At 43.0% G+C, this 22,134-nt stretch overlaps 1 protein-coding gene and 1 long non-coding RNA gene across 4 annotated transcripts in view; one reads left to right on the top strand and one right to left on the bottom strand.

The window, feature by feature from the left end:
- The window catches only part of LOC139056354 (ubiquitin carboxyl-terminal hydrolase 5-like), a 33,007-nt gene extending 17,113 nt beyond the window's left edge, over nucleotides 1–15,894 (top strand). For both annotated transcript variants that reach the window (XM_070534524.1, XM_070534523.1), the window contains exons 12-17: nucleotides 2,234–2,291; nucleotides 2,428–2,550; nucleotides 5,973–6,061; nucleotides 7,083–7,196; nucleotides 14,766–14,846; nucleotides 15,563–15,894. In XM_070534524.1, the coding sequence (XP_070390625.1) occupies nucleotides 2,234–2,291; nucleotides 2,428–2,550; nucleotides 5,973–6,061; nucleotides 7,083–7,196; nucleotides 14,766–14,846; nucleotides 15,563–15,801 (704 nt within the window). In that variant the 3' untranslated portion in view covers nucleotides 15,802–15,894. The remainder of the gene's footprint in view (nucleotides 1–2,233; nucleotides 2,292–2,427; nucleotides 2,551–5,972; nucleotides 6,062–7,082; nucleotides 7,197–14,765; nucleotides 14,847–15,562) is intronic.
- Nucleotides 1–22,127, bottom strand: part of LOC139056355 (uncharacterized) — a 54,333-nt gene extending 32,206 nt beyond the window's left edge. For both annotated transcript variants that reach the window (XR_011512312.1, XR_011512313.1), the window contains exons 1-2: nucleotides 21,909–22,127; nucleotides 19,286–19,591 (exon numbers count right to left, since the gene is read on the bottom strand). This is a non-coding gene — a long non-coding RNA (uncharacterized lncRNA). The remainder of the gene's footprint in view (nucleotides 1–19,285; nucleotides 19,592–21,908) is intronic.
- Between the last annotated feature and the right edge of the window lie 7 nt (nucleotides 22,128–22,134).

The raw sequence follows: 22,134 nt of genomic DNA, 5'->3' as shown, positions 1-22,134 counted from the left end.
GCATGGTCGCCACTTGTGTGTTCATGTGAGAACACAGGCTTATGACTCTCAAACCTGATTGGTCTTGTTCCTAGTGCCTATGAAGGTGATCTAGGACCATTTTTTCAGCGGGTGTGCCTGTGCATGAAGTCACAGATATAAGTCGGAAGCATTTTGGGTTGTTGGTTGGTTTGCTAGGAATTGGGGTTGGTATAACAAAGGCATGCTTTCAGCTAGCAGAATTTCGCATATTTCCAATACCGTGTTCATGTATTTGAATTGGTAAATATGGGGATATCCACAAAAATGATCAATTTTTGCTGGCCGAGATTGATGGCACTGTGGACATCACTAATCGTGCTTTAATTGAAAATATCTAACCTAAATTTTGCTCACTTTAACTGACAAGATTTAACATGCCCAACTGCTTTTGCAAAATGGAGGTAAAGGCATGTCGCCATAGTAAGAATTCCAAATCTATCCCCAATTCTCAGCTATGAATCTAAAAGATAAGGCGTGAAATATCTTAGTGTTTCACATAGTTCTATCTTGCAATGCTTAGCAAAAAGGCATTCAGAGGAAACAAGGGAAATGCCAAAGCATCTTAAAGCGCATTCGGAATGGTAGGCATCGATCAGCCTCAGTTTGCCAATTGCAGCATATGTCTGTGAAAAATATTTAATTACGCTTACTCATAATTAATCATTCCATAATTTTTATTGATTTCCACCGTTACATATTTTTGACAACAAAATTAATCTCTTCACAAGTCTCCTAATTCCGTAATAAAAAATTGTCATATCTAAAGCACCTGGCTTAAGTTAAACATGCCATAAGATGGACACGCAACCAAGTGCATCTCCATCACGCACCGCAAGACAAAACTAAGTAGAAAATCGGTGCATTCGGAGGCACACCTTGTGGATAGATATTAAGAACTGGTGAAAGCCATAGGAGCTCTGCAAAATCAATACGAAATATGATTTGGTGCCCTGATTCCAGTTCACAATGGCAAGATAGGCCAAAAAGTTAATAATATTATAACCTAAATGGAAGTACTTTGTTATGAACTAATTGATTGTTTTATTACAGTGCGATCGATGGCTGTCTCTTTAGGTAATGAACCTGAGGTTGTGTATCAGCATTAGCTACCACAGCTTATCTTTTTTAAATCTATTTTAAAGGGCCCCTCACCAGGCCCTACAGCAAATTTTGGTTATACGCTGGAAGTTGTTATGTGTCCTCTAGGGAGTGTTCTGCCGCAAAAAAATTCAAATCGGCTCATTAATAGCTGAGATAGAAATATTTCAGTGCCGTGAACCCATGGTTTCAGCAGGTGGGCTCCACTGCCAAGCAAGACGCTCTCTCCACTCGCCCCGTCTAGCCTCCGCAAGCGAAATTCCTTCCCTGCATTCTCCCATATCCAACCTTGAGGATCGCGTACGCATACGCCACAGGCACCGCCTTCATTTTTTTTTCTCCTCGCTTTTTTTAGGCGCTATGCGCTTTCGCTGACGGCGTCGCACACGAGCTGTTGTCTCGTTCACACAGCGCACGATTTTGCGCGCTGTGCACAAGGAAACATGACTAGCGCTATAATTCAGTGCTACACAAATACTGAGGCAGAACAGGCGGATTGAACAGCGTGATCACGCGTTGGAACACGGTAGAAAATGGAAGTTTCGGTACCAGCGCACGTGACCGCACGACCGCGTCAACAAGCAGACGAAATGGAAGTACATCTCTCTTGCTTCGGTGCGAAGTAAAACAAAAAACACATAGGCATTTCGTTTGTGTGTTTTATTATTTCTCTAAACTTCAATTCGGCAATTCAAGCAACAGATCGCACAGATAACAGATGTTGTCTTGAATAATTCTCGAAGTCGCGTGTCACCACGAGTGACGTCACACTGCGGACATCAGTACGTAGGCGCAGGCAGGCACACGAGTATGTCATCCTCCGGCTTGGAGCGCGGCGGCCGCGAGAAGGAAAAATGGTGTTCGGTTTGAAATTTCAGATTGTTCCATGGATCGTAGCGATACTTGGCAGACACGATCGTTATCATGCAATTTATGCTCTGCACTTGTCAGCTCAACATGGCCAGACCTGGTGAGGGGCTCTTTAAAAAAGAAAGGCAGGCAATATACCAATTAACACTGAGCCAAAATGTCAATTCTGCTTTAATAATGTTTCCGTCTTGTTTGTAGTGTTGATTTTTCTCTCCACTCTATTTTTTTGTACACTAATGTACAGGCGACGTGGACCGACACAATTCCGTGATAACCGAACTCTTGAAGATGGGGGCAAAAATGCAAGTATTGCCTTGGTTTTAGGCTCTAGTCGAAATCTAGATCTGTGCATGCGAGCATTGTTGCTGTTACAGGAGTTTAACTCAAACATGTACCCGATTACATGCTTACATACACCCTGTTCTATTCAATGTGCAGCACGGGCGATGTAAGCATAAAGCCGAAGATCCCATTTAAAGCATGCCTGGAAGCCTTTAACACAGTTGAGGCCATAGATGACTTCTACAGTACAGCTGTCAACACGAAGGTGACTGCACGCAAGTGAGCACTCTATCTTACATTTGGCGGGAGCATCTTTCTCAACTTGAAATAAATTGATGTGTTCAATTATCAGTGTTCATTTGGTGATAGGCTGCTTTCAGACAAGCTTTAGAAAAGGGCGTCAACCAGTGTTTGCAGCCAGTTGGTTTTTGCTGACTGCAAAGGTTATTTGAGAGTGGAGGCAATCGCATCTTTGAAGCTCATGTACACAGTTAAAGTGAAAAGTAAGTTTAGCTGTTTAGCTTTAGTGAATTACCCTTCTGTAATAGCAAAAGAGCCACTCTGACCATGAGAAGATTGTCTTCTTAGGTCTAGCTAACATTTTATTGGAAAAGATGGACTACAGTGTATTCTAAATTAGCAAAAAACTACTTTGATAATATAAAGAACGTTTGCTATTGTGCAGCGGCGCTAGTATGAAAAAATAGATTGAAATTTGTGATGCCCCACTCACATACTTGTGCTGGAGTTCAGTGTGAAATATAAAAAATAGAACTTTGACCTTCCCATTTCTTCTAATAATCAATCTATTACCGCAATATTAATTAAAATTGAGTTTTAAAATAACCTCAATCTAAACTTATTTAGTATTTGTCTTTGACCTCCCTTCTAATATGAAGTCATAATAATAAATGTGAGCTTACATTTTGTTGCTTTACAGCACGCAAGATTTTTCCGTACATCCTTCAGATTTCTCACCAATATCTCACCAAACATAGGGTCTGCTTAGCTCTTGGAAAGTTTCGCCTTTAGTAATTTCCTTATCTGTTTGTAGCCATTCCCCCGAAATTGCTTGCAGGCTCCTGCTATCATTATTTATGGCAACTTTTATAATTACGGGGCTTCAAAATTTTGCTACACAGTGTTTATGGCACTATACAAGATGTCTACTTTGTTTCTGCAATGTTTTGACCACTGCATCATTTCAATTGCCTGTAGCGATTGTTGAAAACTCACTGTGCACAAGATATGGTATATCCAAAGAACGGAGAATATCAGTGAATGCGGATGAGATATTACATTTTCATGTTGTAAATGCGCTCATAGATGGACGTCGGGGTGGTGGACGGTAGCACCAGTGTGCAGTCGTGTAGTGTAGTCTTTTCTGTTATTTTTCAGATTGCTGTACATATTGCAATCATGATGCACATGAAGTAGTCATTTACTGTGGCTCATATACTTTTCAACAGTGGCAGAGTACACATTTCAGAATTGAAGGAAACTCGCAAAAAAATTATTTCCAGTTTGTTCTGCTGGTATATGTTTTAACAATAATTAAGTTCCAAGAAATGTGTTAGAATAAGTTTCGGTACACACAGAATTGATTTGCACCTGCATAATACAGTTAAACCTCGATTTAACGGAGTCGGTAAAATCGGCGATTTGCTTCGTTATATCGAAATTTTGTTATATTGAAATTCGACTCTTTATGCTAATAAGTGCAGTCACTGATCGATATTTCTTACAAGGGGCTGCAGAATTTCCGGATTATCGGACAATCAAAAAATGCTAACTTAATGTAATTCATTTTGATGAATTTGAAAGTCGGCGACGGAAGATATGGTTTCATGCCACGTCGACGATATCTTCACATCGGCGGTACGAATTAAGCGTAGCCAGCCACGAATTCGCGTGCACTGCGCCCCCGTGGCTGATAGCATCGGCCGCACCGGGACTATGCTATTATGAAATGCGCCGGCAGCAGGGAGCGAATGTTTAGTCTGCCTCTCGCTCCAACCATGTTACCGAAACTCAAGCTTACGCAAGCTCCAATACCAAACGCGCGGGAAGACAGCTTACATCATGCCATGCCTTCTTGGCCCGCCCGCTTTTGCACATGCGGCAGATCACCTCTAAAGCAGGGTACGCGGCTGCGTATGCGCTCAGCCGCGCTTACAGCCATGCGCAGCCACAGCCGAAATGCGCACTAGAAATTGAGACGTGCGCAAACTTACCCCTTTGTGTGCGCTTGATCGCGTTACCGCGAGCTCGCCCCCCACCTCCCTTTTTCCCTTTGCTCGCGTGGGAGCAATTACAAGCAGCCGCTTGTAATTCAATCATTTGACCATCTGCACCCGCGGAAGTTTCAATTTATAGTCACGGCTTTCCGTTGCGGTGGCAGTGAAATTTCGTTATATTGAAATCGCATACAAGGACAAGTCGTTATATTTAGGTTATAAATACTAGTGCTCAATGGGCAAGAGGTTATGAAAAGTAAATACTTCTTTATATTGAGAATGTTGTTATATTGAAGTTCATTATATTGAGGTTTAACTGCATATACTGTAGTGGACAAGAGCGTTAAAAAATGAGTGGTTGCACAAAAAACAAATTACACAATGTGCAGCAAGCAACAAACAATGCATTTTGACTCTATAAGCCAAAGCTGGATATAACAAACACAGATATAACAAAAGTAAGAATTTGTGAAATCTTTTTTTGTTCACATCAGCAAGTATGCTAAAATGAATATCAGGCATAACAAAGCTTTTTCTTGTGGAACGCGAAGTTCGACTGCATTAGGAAAGGTTTTGTAAAAGGCTGTTGTTAGTATTAATAAGCAGTATAACGTGTTGAAGTGAGATAGTTGATTCATTAGAAATTTCGAAGGTAACAGCGCCAAAAACGGGACAATGATAATACGAGACAAACACAGCACTGACTAACAACCAATTTTTATTTTGTGTCAGTGTATACTGGAAATACAATTAGTAGAAGAGAAAGCAAGCAAAGAAGGACATGCGATATCGCCGTTAACAGTGCAACGTGGCATGCTGGACATGTACATGATTCATTGCAGTGTAGCGATGCTGAAGGCACGCTGACACAATTTTCCTCACTTTTAAATCAAAGTTTACTTTGCGAACTCTCCTGGCCTTCCCGACTGTGAATGCTGCTGCTGTACTGTCGAATAGCTTATACTTACAAAAAGAATTAGGTGCCCAATGGTGGGATCATACCTCGATCACCCAGCACAGCAGCCCGATGCTTTAATCATTATGCCAAAATCACAAGAATACTTTGATCACTCGAATACCAACTAGCTCTTTGAGACAATTTCCGTGTGTGTGATATTGCTTAGCATGGGTACGCAAGAGCCATATGCAGTTGCACCAGTTTCCTTTACGCCAACTTTGCAGGAATGAAACCAGAAAATTTATGGCATTTAACTACCTGTTTTATGAAAGCTTCGCTTCATATAGATAAATTTATATGGATATGCGTAATTCCATTAATGACAAGGCTTCGAAAATTGCACATTTGTGTTGTCCAAAGTGCTTACCTAAAACGGCATATTCAGCAAGTTAGCAAATTTCATGCTAAGGTGGTTCCAGTCAATATATGTGAGTGGAAAAAGAATGCGTTTCTGTGATGCTAAAAAGATATCATCAAATTAAATTATTTTATTACTCATTTAACAGAACAACCAAGCTGCGAACCTTTCCTGACTACCTGACGATACAGCTGAAGAAATTTACTATGGACGAACAAGGGACTCCCATGAAATTAGGTATGAAATTGCCGTAGACAGCAAATACAGTAAACGACCGATTGTTTGGACATGCTTCATTATTCGGACAGCCCGGTGGCACCACCACTAGCCCCACTTTCGGACACCTTACAGCGTGACGTGTGATAATTCGGACTCCAACATGCATGGCTGTGCGCTAGTATGGCCACTGAACAGAGCAGAAATAGCAATATTTTCGTTTTGAGACGTCACTGGCATGGTTGTTGGCCTTGTCATTGGTACTCCATGAAACCAACTAGTGAGCCTTGTTAATCTAGTAGTCACCAACAGGAATTCAGCGTATACATTAACTGTACCTTTATCTATCTGAAGTGACAGCATGACAATTCAGTTGAGATACCGATTGTGATTTTGTAGCAACTCCTTCTGCTCAATTCTATGCCACTCTTATCATCTACTGTTCATTCGTGGCTGCTGTGCAAAGCGTCACTCTGATCACTGTCGAGATGCGAAAAGTGTGAAAAGGAATAGCATAAAAGAGAAAATCATGACCATGAAATGTCTCAGCCCAGGGCAAGCGAGTATGTGTGCGCAGCAACGTGTTGACAAACTCGGGCCGTGTTCACGAACGTCCACTTTTGAAAAATATACTTTCATAGTCGCGACATTTCGTGTGACTAGCACAGACTGTGTTGACAGGTGGCAGCATCTCCGCACAGTGATAATTGCATGCTTGGCAGTGTGCCAAGAACGCCATCCCTTCCGGACGCCACTGTGTCTTGCTCTATAGTCACACAAAATTGATATCTCCAAATGTGACACTCCGAGAATATGGCACACCTTTTTTGGCCAATTGTAGAATAAAGTCCTTATTTTTGGGTGAATTCAGTATTTTGAACTCCCGAATATTCGGAGGCCTTGGCAATCCTCATCAAGTCCAAATTATTGGTCATCAACTTTTAAGTGTCCTGGAAGACCACGTAGGAGAATACACGTTGCGCTTTAATTAATCTGTGTAAGAGCTTTTTCTTTCTTTTTAAAAATTTCTCTCGTATTTCAGATGTGGAAGTTCTCATACCTGATGAACTTGACCTCAAGTTCTTGCGAGGACATGGACTTCAACCTGGGGAAGAGCTGTTGCCAGAAATCAAGCAGTTTGGACCACCCACTCAAAGTAATTTGCATTGTGCTTGTGTCCCGCCTTTCATATCATTAATTTCTTTCATACAATCTTCCCTTTCCTATTCAGTGACATTTTTATATCTCTGCTAAGCTTTTTACGTTCCACAGGCATTCAGCTTTGTGTGAAAAAGTTGATGTGCTAACTTTACTCATTGCAGTTATGACCATTCACCCACTTTGCAGTTGTCAGTCACGAACCATTTCACACATTTCGAGCACCATACAGCAAGAAGCACTCATGTGAAGAAATCCACTGCAAGCAATTTCTTTCATAAAACCATTTCATTAGTTATGCTACTGTACAGTGTACAGCCTCCAGCTAAAGCATCATGTTGAGGGTGATCACCACACAAACTGTTTCCTTAGGGTCCTCCTCATTACATTACTAAGGAAAAAGCATTATATGACCCATTATGCAAAAATGTGCGGGCATGACCAAGGTAGTACCAAAAATGGCCAACAGTACAAAGAGTAAAGACACGTAAAAAATGCTCAGATTGTTGAAAATTTCTCAGGGAGGTGAACAAAGTAAATTAATGGCTTTAAAAGAAAATTTCCTACATTGTGGGCTGGGTGGGGACCTAACCCGGGCCTCCGGGATGCGAGACAATCGAACATGCTTCCCCAATGCCATAGCAGCTCCACGGTTCTGGCCGAGTAAAGGTGTGCCTAGTGCGTGCATTCATGAGCGCGTTGATGCATGCAATTACTGAAATAGATGCTAAAGGAGATGGGGTGGAGGACAGCGACAACCAGTACCATGCCTTGTATACTGACAAGTTCTATGTTAACTTTTCTCTAATACTCAAAATACTAATCTTGTTTCTTGCTCTTATTTTGTACTTTCTGTATGTTTGACCCTGCAATATAACACAAATGCTTCAATTTTGCCATAGTGTGTCTTGAAGCGTCATGAAAACACGTACTGATGAATGTTTTGGATATCAAAAAGTCCTGTGCTGGGAGGCCATTTAAAATGTTCAAGAATTTTGTCAATAGTTTCGATAAAAGCATGCAATTCATTTGCCTGTATTAAGAACAGCCTTACATGAAGTTCTAGTCAGGCACGGTGATAAGACTAAAGCAGCAGAACTGTGAAATTCCATAGAAGTGCATATAAACCATGCCCCTATATTCAGAGCCAAGAACGTTTTCTTGGCTGTGAATATTGGCACGCGCTAGTTACGCTAGAAGCCGAGGATGAAGAAGTGTGCGTGGTAGCTGCTGCAGAAATGAACAGTAAATGGTCGTTCGTTTGGAACTGACTGCTTGCCTTTTTCTCTCGCGACAAACTGGTGGAGGCGCCGGGTACGCATCCATCGTATGCCTACTAGTCCTGAACCAGAAGCTACCGACGTCAGTACCTTGGGGACGGCAGAAATCTATCAAAGCAACCATTGCCTCCAAGGTCTTCCACCGCAATACAGTCCCCTGGCAAGGTCTGTGAAGAAGATGTCAACAAAAACCGCAAGCCAAACTGAGGGGATCCCAAATGCCGCTGTACCATGCATTGTCAACACGGCTCGCATGCCTAACCCGTTCCATGGCGACGCTTTTGTGGACGTTGAAGACTGGTTGGACCATTTCAACTGGGTCGTCACCTTTAATGGCAGGGACGATCGCCGTAAGTTCAAGAATGTCTACTTTTCCCTTTTAGATGCGGCAAGAGTATGGTACGAAAACCACGAAGCCTCATTTACCAGCTGGCAGGAGTTTTACCGACTGCTTCGCGATGCCTTCAGCACTCCCAAAAGGAAAGAAAGAGCCGAACAGGCACTGTCTTCGAGGTTCCAAATGCCGAACGAAACACGACTGTTCCATTGGGCCGACCCACTAATGCCAGAAGACAAGAAGGTGCGTCTGTTAATGCGAGGCGTAAAAGAACAGCTTTTCGGGGGCCTCGTGCACAATCCTCCTACAACAGTGTCTCCATTCATGAGGCAACAGTCATGGAACGCATGCTTTGGCAGCAGCTCTCGCAGTATGAACGCCAGACCACCATGACTGCTGCATGCTCTCTGGTACCTGCAAACGATGACGGGGAGTCCCTTACTGAACTAATACGGCAAATTGTTCAAGAAGAACTGCAGAAGTCTTATGCATCGGCTCCGGCACCTCTGAGTGCGGCAGTTCTTACGGACGTCATTCAGGAGGAAATCGGCAAAGTGGTTCATCCCTCACCGCCAACCTGTACTGAACCCCCCATATTCTCGTACGCGGATGCTCTTCGAGTTAGCGTGCCGTCAACGGGCCGTTTCTCGCAGCGGCCTGCTGGGATTCCTGCACGCTTCGCAATGTCAGTCCACCGCACGAATCTGCAAGCAGCCTTTCATCCTGGTCCACGTAAGTCTACAGTATGGTGCGCTCCCGATAACGTCTGTTGTGCTACCTCTGGGGGAAGATGGTCACATGTATCGCGACTGCCAGTACCGGCGGATTGGTCTGCGGGGATACCATCCGGATGCCCGTTGCCCGCACTATGGCGACCATCCACATGAAGTCGAGGAATACTTGTAAAGTAACCGGCTTCCTCCTGCCCCACAGTGAAGACAGTCACGGTCGCCACCACCTCGTCGGTACGCGTCACCAAACCGTGCTCGACCCGCCTTTGATTCCGCTGGAGTCAACGGTGGAAGCCCATGCTGGGGAAAGTGAAAATGGCGACCTCTGGGGTCCTGGGGATGAGGCTGCTATCATGCGAACCGTCAAATATCCTCCACCGATGCCACCCCCTCGCGACGTACCACTGACGCCTTCATTCGTAACTGCTGAAAGAACTTCCGCTGCTATTACTGCTTCCATCGAAGGTTATCCAGTAACTGCACTAGTCAATACGGGAGCTGCCTACTCAGTTATGAGTGCCCCACTGGCCACTTGGCTACGCAAAGTGCTGACATTGTGGGACAGCACACATCTGATTACGGGTGGAGGACACCTCGTGTCACCTATTGGACGATGTACCGCCAGACTTGCAATTTCTACTTCGTCTTTCGTAGCGTCTTTCCTTGTGCTGCCCAAGTGTTCTCGGATGGGTATACTGGGTATGGATATTCTCCAGGAGTATGGAGCAATCATTGAGCTGCGTGATTTGTTCGTGACTTTTTCTAACTAGGTTTCTTCAGATTCGAGTGTGGAGGATGAACATCACCGCACAGCTTTACGCGTAGTCGATGACTGCGTGATGTTACCGCCTCAAAGTAGCATCTTCGTGCTCTTTGAATTGCCCACAAGACCAACTAGGAATAGGCATCGCCGAAGTTAACCTCACCATTTTGCTGGATCGAGAAGTTAGCGTCGCAGGAGGTCTCGTAGAGCTTTAAAATAGGCAAGCCACGATCCTAGTTACCAACTTCAGTGGTGAATCCAAGCACTTTGCAAGGCATACCACCATGGCCTACGTTGAAACGGTAGCTGAGTCCAATGCCTGTGCTTCGGTAACGACAATTTCGATTCCGGAACCCAGCGATGTGGTCTTGACCAGTCACATCAACGTCAACCCACAGCTAGACCAACCCGAGAAGGAGAGGCTCCTCACTCTGCTATCATCATTTAGTGACTGTTTCGCCACCACACTGAAGGTCAACCAGACTCCTTTAACCAAACACAGGATCATCACTGAACCAACCGTCCAACCTGTTCGCCAACATGCTTATCGCGTGTCGCAGAGAGAACAGGATGCTATTCGTCATGAAGTTAAACAAATGCTAGATGATGATGTCATTCAACTATTGACAAGTCCTTTGGCTTCACCTGTTGTATTAGTTACGAAGAAAGACAGTTCACTACAATTCTGTGTCGATTATTGCAAACTGAGCAAGATCACGAAAAAAGACGTTTACCCACTTCCTTGGATCGCCTGCGACATGCCCGTTACTTTTATTCAATGGATCTCCGTAGTGGGTACTGGCAGATCGAAGTTGATGAATGGGACCAGGAAAAAATGGCGTTTATGACACTCGACGGTCTCTATCAATTTAAGGTCCTCCCTTTTGGATTGTGTTCCGCTCTGGCCACATCTCAACGTATGATGGACACAGTTTTATCTGACCTCAAGTGGCACTTGTGTTTAGTCTACTTAGACGATGTAGTTGTTTTTTCCACCACATTTGAACAACACATCCAGCGGCTTGAGGCAGTTCTTCAAGCCATCTGCATTGCCGGCCTGTCTCTGAAGCCCGAAAAATGTCAACTTCGGCTTCGAGGAGCTTAAATTTCCAGGTCATAATGTGAGCAGCACCAGCGTGCGCCTTGACCCTGACAAAGCCATGGCAGTTGCTCTGTTCCCGATGCTGAAGACAAGCCCAATGTCCACCGATTTTTAGGGCTTTGTGCATATTACCGCTGTTTTGTGCCCAATTTTTGTGAGATTGCTGCACCTTTGCAACAACTCATCAAGAACGACGTCACATTTGTTTGGGGGCCTACACAATCCGACGCCTTCCATGGCCTTCAGCAACATCTACAGACACCACCGATCCTTGCTCACTTTGACACTGAGGCCGATACAGAAGTGCATACTGATGCTAGTAATGTTGGTCTCGGAGCGACACTCGTACAGTTTCAAGCTGGTGCTGAACGCGTTATTGCATATCACATGCCAGCTGAACATTGTCTGCTGCTGAAAAAACTACTCAGCAACTGAAAAGGAATGTCTGGCAGTCATATGGGCTATCCAAAAGTTTCGGCCATACTTGTACGGACGCCCCTTCCGCGTCGTCAGCGGCCACCACTCTCTGCTGGCTGGCGAATCTCAAGGATCCTTCAGGCCGTCTCACAAGATGGAGCCTTCGGTTGCAGGAATTTGATGTGACAATCGTCGAAAGTCTGGCCAGAAACACACGGATGCCGACTGTCTCTCCTGTGCCCCCGTCGAACCTGCACCACTAGATACTGATGACAACTCTGGTTTTCTTTGTACCTTTCCGTCTTTAAACCTAGCTCAACAGCAATGCTAAGGTTCTGAGCTAAGCCCTTGATTGAATACCTTGAAGGAAGCCACCCACAAACCCCATGGCAGTTCTATGTCACTTGTCCTCTTTCTGTCTATGTGGCAACATCCTAAACAAGCGGAACTTCCACCCTAAGGCAACCGGTTTCCTACTCATTGTTCCCGCTCCTCTCCACAATGACATTCTATGTGCATGCCATGACGAACTCAAGCATACGCCGGCAAGGATCAAGCAGAAGTACTACTGGCGACAACTCATAAAAACCGTGAAGCAGTATGTCAGAAGTTGCCAAGATTGCCAGCATCGCAAAGTTCCGCCACTGAGACCAGCCGGTCTGCTTCAGCCTGTACGACCTCCCTTCTTACCTTTTGAACAAGTCGGGATGGATTTACTTGGCCCATTTCTCAAGTCTTCGACTGATAACTGCTGGATTGATGTCGCCACTGATTACCTCACTCGATACTGCAAAATACAAGCCGTTCAGCCCGTTCAGCGAACTACTGCTTCAGATGTAGCCAACTTCTTTGTCAAAAATATCGTCCTTCGACATGGTGCTCCCGCTGTCGTCATCACAGACCGTGGTACGGCCTTCACCACCCAGTTGGTTCGAGATATTCTGCAGCTGAGTGGAACAACGCACTGTACGGCAACTGCGTACCACCCGCAGACTAATGGGTTAACTGAGCAACAATATATATCTTCTTGAAGGTTTCTACCCTCAAGAAGATGGCCACAGTAATGCCTGGAAGAATCCCTCGCAGGAATAGAGGAGTTAAGGTAACTTGACTGAAACGCATGATAGCACTCTAATACGCTCCAGGGTCCTCTACCAGTATCCCTACTTGCAATTCAACAAGACTCAAGAAAAAAACTGAACCATCAGAACATTTACATGCCTGGCCCTTGGTGTCCCCATCTTCACACCAAACCATCTAATAGAACCCAGAGGACTGTTAAACACCATAGAGGAGCGTGCCATGATGGTCCAACACTCACAGGAAACCCGCCTAAAGCTTTCCCTTCAAGGTAGGTCTATCGTCAGTGGACTCAATGCCATCAGTACAGATTCCTGCCACTGCCACCAAGTCCACTGCTTCCATGGGAACATATCCTGAATATTTCTGTAGACCTTGCACTAGCACACATGAACTGCAGCAGCCATAAGGAATGCAGAACAGTATACTGCACCAACAAGCATAAGAGTCGACACCTCAATATCAGTATCTAGTACACGGACTCCGGCCATAAATCAAATGTAAGCCTTACAGCTGTGGTATACAACAGCTGGCACAACATGAACTTGCACCTGGATGTACCCTCTAGCACAAAGGCAGAAATAATGGCTTTCATAGAAGCCATTACCATTTGCTCGCACCAGCATGACATCCTTATAAGAGCAGACAGCCTACAGAGCCTTCAAACAAGGACACTTACTTCCTCATACACATTACTCACTCCGCCAACACGTTTAACAAAACTCGCAGCTCTGAATCGTTGTCCAATGGATACCTGGCCACGAAGGCATACCGGGGAACGAGACAGCGCACTGTCTCAACCGTGACTTGGATTATCCAGGACCTTAATCTCCATGGCCAGATTGTCAGCACACGAGCATCATGCCTAAAGAGCATGCCGAACAAAGATGCCGTATACTAGAATGTGCTGAAACTAGGCGAACACTACTTGCACATCTATGTGGCATGCGACCCACAAACAAGCCTGTATATCAGGTGTGCAAAGACCCACTCCCTGACAACCCCACTCACAATCTACCACTTCACTAGGCCACCGGATCCCATAACCTGCCTCCACTGTGGGACTTTCCATCTTTCACGCACACCCTGTAATGACTGGCTCGCTCCCAAAACCCACAACTCTCTTCTCCTCCAGGCCCTTGTTCAGCATGTCTGCAAAGTGCTGGGCGAGACCTTGTAGGCAATGACAATCTGAAAACAAAAGCTCCGGCCTATGGAATGTATTATAGTAAACTCACTTTGCCATTCCATGTTGTATTTTCCAAAATGGGTTTTATTTCTCTGCAATAGTAGGTCATGCCAGGTAGAACACTTCTGTGATATTGTAAGCCAAGTTTACACACTATGGCATGTGTGTGTGAATCAGGCTTGAGAGCTTTCTTGACAGTGCGTTGGCTGCTTCTTTTTCTTTTCACTGTGCTTCAACACTTCTTCAACATAGTTCTTCAACATTTCATTTAAGTTCATTATGTTAGCATGACATAAATGTATGTACTAAATATTTCCCCTCAATAACAGTGCCTCTGGTATAGTGAATTGTAGGCTAGCACTCAACTGCACAAGCCTGTAGTCGAACTCTCATGATTTAAAGGATCAGTATATACTTAGGTAATGAAAACAGACTGCAACTAAGTGTTTATGTATGAATCTTGTTTTAGCTGAATTAGCCTGCAGCAGCATTGACTCTTTCAGATTTAGCATGTTAGTCCTTCTTACACTTACCACTTGCACACAACTACAAGCTTCCCTCATGCACATGATATCACTAATGACCATAGTTTACTATTGTTATCTTGAAGGCTGTGCACTCACAAAATATTTAAGATTTTTTTTTGATCGCTTCATCTATCTTTGAAGGTGTCAGCACTGAGGTGCAGAATGCTGATGAGAACGAGATGGAAACATCCAGTCTCTCGCAGATCAGGGATGGACCAGAGAGTAAGTGTGGGTTCTTTGATTTCTTTGATTACCGTTAAGTATCATCTTCTCGTGCATGTGTAAGAAAGCATGTTTAAATCAATTTTTTATTTAATTTTCAAGATGCGATGTTGTTGCACTGTTAACCTCTTAACTACTGTGACAAATTCCAAAAAACTTCTTCATGAGCAAAGAAAATTGGCAAAAGTCATTGTATATTATTTTCTTGTCAAACTACAAGAAAATACACATGCAAGAATTTTCAAAAATTTACAATTTAACTCGCTATCAGCACCAGAGGATGCTCATTGTGATGGCGAGTTCTCTCATCATCAGCAGTTAAGGGGTTAACTTTCATTAATTCAACTCCATAAGAGCACAACAATTGGCTGAGCTATTAGGCAGATCAAATTAATAATAAAAGCTGCATGCACATCCACATGTATAGTCACATTGTTTTGTTTGTTCAATCAAAGTGGACTTAAGTTACCTGCAGCTGTCTATCAGAGGCCACGCATAGAAAGGATAGGAGCTGCGCCATCTGGACATGTCCACAGACTTAAAATTCACAGACAGTCACCCTTGCTACTTTTCACACCAGTTCAAATATTTAGTTACGCGCTTTTACATTTTTCAGCCATCCTTGTCTCAAGCTATGCTAGCAAATCAAGTTCACTTGTAACCCAAGTTCTCGATCACAGTTGTTCACAGTGATACTCTTCTGCCCATGAATGCAGAGTATGAGCTCATGGCATTCATCAGCCACATGGGGCAATCCACCCTCATGGGCCACTACGTGTGCCACATAGTGAAGGATGGCAAGTGGGTCATCTTCAATGACAACATGGTATGTGCGTCCGGTCGCCCACCTAAGGAGTTCGGCTACCTCTACATTTACCGCCGAACTCCTGACAATGCAGAAGAACTTTCAATGAAGCGACCGAGAATGGACACTGCACCGTCTAGTGTCATCTAGGTGGTGGGGCCACAGCGAGGCCTTTCACTTCCTGCCAGACTAGAAGTGACCGCCAATTGATTGCTGTAGTTGCTGACGTTTTTTGTATTACGCTCTATAAAGATATTTTTAGCGCTTTAGTAAAGTAGCCTTTCCTTGTCCTTTGTTGATGCACCTGTCTGGGTGAAGCAGCGATGGCATCGTCATTCATTCTTTGTAAAGTAATATATTGAATTCCTTTCTCTGTTTCTTTTTTAAAATATACTGAAGTACCATATCTGCACAAATACGATATGAATGGAATATCACATGCAGAGAGTCTTTGAACAACTCAGACGTGCAAATTGACATGTGAAGTTTTGTTGCTTAACGGGTGCTCAATAATAGATTACAGTGGAAACTACAGGGACTAAAGAGATATTTTTTGACTGCCCAGCTTACCAAGGAATTCAGCTGAACAGAGTTCACTCTAAGGTTAAGTTGTCTGCTGCACTTCATTGAAAGCTGTTACTCTAGAAGCAGGCATACAAATGCATAACTTTAACCTGCATACTGTAAGAGAGAATAAAATATTTTGTTGAACTCAGTTTAGGTTCTGAATCTTTCTTGTCCCAACAATGTTTTTTGTTGAATCAAGTTTGCTGTCAAGTGCTTCCTTGATGAATATGATTAGCATTTTTCAGAGCTATGGATTGGTGTTTCGTCGTGCACCTCTCCTCTGCAATTCTTAGGAGTTTAGTTGGAGGAGCAAGGGTTACCTTATCTTTTTTTTTTGCGCTGTGTGCTTGGAATTCCCAGATGTGCATACTATGTAATGTACGAGGGTTGTCTGTAAAATAAGGTTCCTAATAATTTTTCACAATTAAAAATATGTTTACTGGCATTGAATAATACATTTTTGGAAAGTTTAGACTTGTTTATGCCCGATTCATAGAACTCTCCCGCCGCGCTGTGAAAGTAGCTTAAAATCTCTTCTTTCAGCTCCTTTCCAGTTCTGAAATGCATCCCACCCAGGTGTTTCTTCGATTCAGGCAAGACATGGTAGTCACTTGGGGCTATGTATGGACTGTAGGGCAGATGTGTGACAGTATCCCATCCAAATTTGTTGATGGGATTGTTTGTTACATGGGCAATCTGCGGATGAGCGTTGTCCTGATGGAAACGCACTCCCTTCGTGAGCGTGCCTCTCCTCTTGTTTTGATCACGTGGCAAAGGTTCTGCAACGTCTCACGGTACCAGTCTGCACTGATTGTTGTACCGGCAGGCATGAATTTGCACAATAGCAACCCCTTCCTGTCCCAAAAGACGCTCGCCATCACTTTGCCAGCAGGCAGTGTTTGTTTGAATGTGTAAAGTAAATTCAAATTTAGTAAAAAGCTTAAGACTCCAGCTTCAGTCACAGTAAAGGGCCCTAGTTGTTTGCCGGTGCAGGGGATATTGCGAGGTGCATTTTCATTGTCTGTAGTGAAAATGGAACAAAAGTAGTTATTCATTGTGGTTGCAGTATTTAGAATTTCCTCCTAGGACGGATGACTTTCATTATGTACTTTAGGATTTAAGTAACGCCAGAACTTTTGGGGAGAACCTTTTAGGAAATCTGTTAGCGTATTTGAAAAGTAGACAGTTTTAGCTATTTTGATTTTAGATCTTAAATCATTAATGGCTAATGTTAATTTTTCGGCTGTTCCTTCTGATGGGTGGCACCGTTGCGTTTTTTCAGTTGTCGAACCTTCCGTTTGGCATGAATTACAGTTAGAGTAATCCAAGGGTTATTCTTTCGCGTTATTTTAGTCTTGGTAGGAACGAAATTAGTAATGCAATACGATAGAATATTTTTAAACCTGCACCATAGGATTTCCATATAGGTACTATCAGTGTCATCTGAGAGTTGACAGAACAATGATAGCTCTTCAGACAATGTGTCAAGTATGCTAGTGTCATCAGCTCGGCTGTAGTCAGGATATGTTATTGTTGATTGAAAAGAGGGTGTAGTGTAATGAAACAGGACAGAACATATTATTAGTTTGTGGTCAGACAGGCCTTCTAGTATTTCTACATTTGCATCATGATAAGGGAAATGATAGCTCAGGAACACTAAATCTAAGATGTCAGAGCTAGTTCCTTGTATGCGGGTAGGTTCTGTTACGATCTGCATGAGGTTGAAAGAAAGCATTATATCGAGAACAACTTCCGCGCAAGGTGAATGATGTTGCAGTGTACTCCAGTCGATGTCAGGAAGATTGAATTCACCTAGAAGTATTAGTCCGGTTCCCTTCACATGATGTATGTAAGTACACAATCATTGAAATATGTCTGAATCAGAACAAGGGCTGAGATAAATGCATCCAACAATGATAGCGCTACTATAAAAACAGAGTTTGCAAAAAGTAGCTTCCACCCCCTCAACCGCAGGCACTGTAACGAAAGGGCCTTCATCTTTTATTAACAAAGCCACGCCTCCACCACGTGTCGGTCGGTCCTTACGAACTGTAGCATAGTTCGGGGGGAATTATTTCAAAACTGTTAATGTCTTTTGTTAGCCAGGTTTCCATAATGGCTAGGAAGTCTGGCTCGAAACCTACTAGTAATGATTCAAGGTGACCGAGCTTGTTGACAATGCTATGCGCATTTATGTTCATGAAAGTTATTTGGGACGTTGCTGGCGGCGCGGGCGTAGGGTTCGTGCCTCCAGGTCCTGGTTTTTTGTATGGTTTGAAGCACGTGTAACAGGGCACACATTTTTTTTTTACATTGTCCCAAAAATATAGCTCCCCGTTTATCTTTAGTTTGTCATAAACCAGAGAGACTTTATCGCCAGAATTTTTTTTGGTTTGCCGTATTTCCATAAGTTTCTTCTAATGTCGCGAACGCGGGGTGAAACATCTTCACTGATGGCAAACGCAGTCCCCTTTAGCTTGTGACAATTTCGCAAAATTTTCGCTTTGTCCCTGAAATCTAGAAGCTTCAGTATTATTGGCCTTGTTTTGTTTTCTTCAGGTCTACCTAATCTGTGGATGTGTTTGATCGCGATTTTATCCAATTTCAAGGAATCTTTGACAACCTTTTCATTCACAGAGTGCTCCAGTGACTCATTATTTTCATCTTCTTCTTGTGACATACCATAGACTATGAGATTCGACCTTCTGGAGCGATTCTTAAGGTCGTCTAGCCTTAGTTCCAAGGATGACACCACCTGTTATAAACTAGTTACCTGTTCCATACATGAGGAAAGCTTGTCTTCAAGGAAAGTTAAGCACTCTAATTTGTTGTCGATTACTGTTAAGTGTTCTTCTTTTATTACTTCTATGTCCTCTGCAATCTGTTGTAGCTGTCGTGAAAGTTCTGTTATTTCGGGTCCAGGGTTAGTTTAAACATCGCCGGCAAGCAATAGCAACTTTGTTATGTACACTACGCCAGACACTGTATCGAGAAGTACCGCAGGGTGCGGCACCACAATAAGACAATGCTCGCTAGAACGAAAGCATTTTCCAAAATGCTTTCTTACCTGCATGAGGAAGACAAGCGGATTATTCATCTGTGCGCAAGCCCAGCTGCCGTGCCGTTTGGGTTGCGATGTCTTGTCGACAGCTTTTACAGTCCAGGTGGCCCGCAGCGCCGCTACACATGACTGGTAGACTGCACTGTTGCTGCTGCTAGGCGTTGACGATGGTACGTCATGGAACCCATCCGAAGATTGCAGTATCGGAGGCGCCGAAGAACTGTCATTCTGGTGCAGAAGCACATAGGTGGCTCGGAAGTGTTGACACGGTTGTTGGTTTCCAGCTGGTATCACCAGCAGGCTGGCGATGAACTGCACAAGGAAGACAAGTGGATTATTCATCTGTGCGCAAGCCCAGCTGCCGTGCTCTTTTGACACGGTTGAAAAACTAAAATAAATTACTTAATAATTAAGTAACACACAAAAAGGAAAATAAATATATAATCCAAGATGAAAAATAAACTGTGAATACATGAGATAAAGTAGTGATCAATACTATATATAGTAAGCCTTGTGTTGATAGGAATACTGAAAAAAAAATTGTTACTGAAATACATAATATAAAGGATATACTTAAACATGAGTGAGTTAAATTTTGGATAATACTAGTAAGATTTAAACTGTGAATTTGTGCTTTTACTTTTTGATTTTTTTAAATTGAAGTAGAAGTAAATCAATTGTGGAAACTAAGAACTATTAACAAGGCATTATTTTTGTGCCACATAGAATATTATAAATGGTTAGGCAAACGTTCCTGTGGCTGTATCCCAATGCTGTTGCTCCAAGGGAGAGTATAACAGTACTGTTAAAGCTCTTGCGGCAAGGAACGTCGCTGTCCTTACAAACGCCTCACTCATCAGATTGAGCCGTCATGTGACTGTACTGTAGGGTCAAAACGTAAGCAAACTGATAAATTTTTATTGGGAGGCAGAAATTGTTGCAGCAGTGCTTGTGACCGTCGATATGATACTCTGCACAGGAAGAGAAAAGTGTTCCCATACCCATGTGGAAAAAACAAAGAGCTAGTAAACTTGACAACGATATTAACTTCTACAATAGAAATGTATAAACGCTGTATCATAGAATAAAGAACCAACTATATTGGCTGTGTGGCTGTATTGCTTTCAAGGATAATTTCCCAGTTGTGACATAGTACGGTGGTATGTCCAGCGCGAAGCCTCATTGCAATGAGGCATGTAACGAGGTGTTCTGTGGTTTGCCGACGCTCCAACTTATCCGCAGAATGCGCACTGATGTTATATGCAATCATGGAGGCATGTTTGCAATGGTGCTTTCACGCTTCTCACTGACCATGCATAGAGTTACTGTATATGGAACTCTAACCATGATGATGAAGGATTGAGCTCGACTGACAAAGCCTGCATAGCCCTTTGCGATGTAACATACTGGTATGCACAAGAGTAATGCACATGACACTGAATGAATTCGATGTGTGCTTAAACAAAGGCTCATGCCTGCAATATTACAAAGTTGTAAGCAATTTGTAGTGAAATTTAACAAGCATGCAAGCATGGCTGCAAATATCCCTTTCAGGTGCCAATTAATTTGGTTCATTGCAAGTTTAGTCTCACCAGTTTTGCATCTTCAGGATCATGAAACGTGTACTGCTGCAGAGGATTAAGAATTTTCAATTACTCAGGAAGCTTTGTCATTACAGAATGTAGACTCCATGCAAGAACTTTCTACAGTAATGCCAAGTATGAGAGCAAGCTATTTCATATCTAGCGCACTTGGAAAGCATCCACCCAGTCCCTTGAAATTCATGCTGAATGCAAAACATTGTGAAAAATAATGAAAGAAGTGAACTGCTACATGATGGCCGTACTGATATACCAAGATAAAACACCCAGATATCTAAAGCCTGCCTGTTTTAATACACCTTACACATAAAAATTGTTGGCACAGGTTTAATCACAAGTGCTTCAATATGTTTGCAGATACATTTTGAATAATGGTATTTTCAGGTCTGTGAAATATAAGTGGCATGAAACTAAAAGGAAACCAATACTCAAAAAGAAAAAAAGAATGCCAAAGTCTTGGAATCAAGAGAGAGATGAAACACATATTGACCAGAGGATGTCTCCAGCAACAATGCCCTTGTTCAGAACAAACACTCTGCTGTGTAGTAAAAAACGAGACAACATAGAAAGGGACACACAATTATTCTAGAACATTTGTTGTTTGAAACAGGGAACAAATGGCCAAAAAGAAAACCATTGGCTGCCGGGAAACTACGAAAAGGTTGCACATGCATAGCTAAGTTTTCTTTTTGGCGATTGTTTGGCTAGGCGTTTATGAACGCTGCACAAAATGTTTCAAGATAAAGAATCATTGGTGATGTTCCATATGGTATGCAAGCATATCTCCAAATTTTCCAGCCTACTTAGACAGGAGCCTATAGCAGATGGCCAATTGAAAAGTATACACTTATTAACCGAATATGTGCTGAAGATATTCACAAGGCAGATTTATAAAAGGGAAAGATGGTCACATGCACAAACTGGCATGTCAACTTTCTTTTTGGCTTGCTTTTATAGTGAGCCTCACAATGAGCCATTAAATCTTGTTTTCATTACATAATCAAGAACCAAAAACTTGTTCCCTTTACCTATGTTATACATCGATGCCTGATGGTCCACCTAGCCGTGTGCGACTAATATTAATGCACCAGGGTCTTGGTCAATCTATAACTGGCAGAGTTGAATACGAGTCAAAACTGAATCCGCACAGAATGCTGATAAAGCTCTTACACTTGAACACAAGTCGAACAGTCACATGGCGTTTTTATTTCTTTACTCTAACTAATAGTCCTTGGAAAATTCATCGTTTACTGC

Source organism: Dermacentor albipictus, chromosome 2 (assembly GCF_038994185.2).
Source record: "Dermacentor albipictus isolate Rhodes 1998 colony chromosome 2, USDA_Dalb.pri_finalv2, whole genome shotgun sequence".
Taxonomy (NCBI): Eukaryota; Metazoa; Arthropoda; class Arachnida; order Ixodida; family Ixodidae; genus Dermacentor; species Dermacentor albipictus.
Note: the sequence above shows the minus strand (reverse complement) of the source record. Positions and strands in the feature narration are given on the sequence as shown.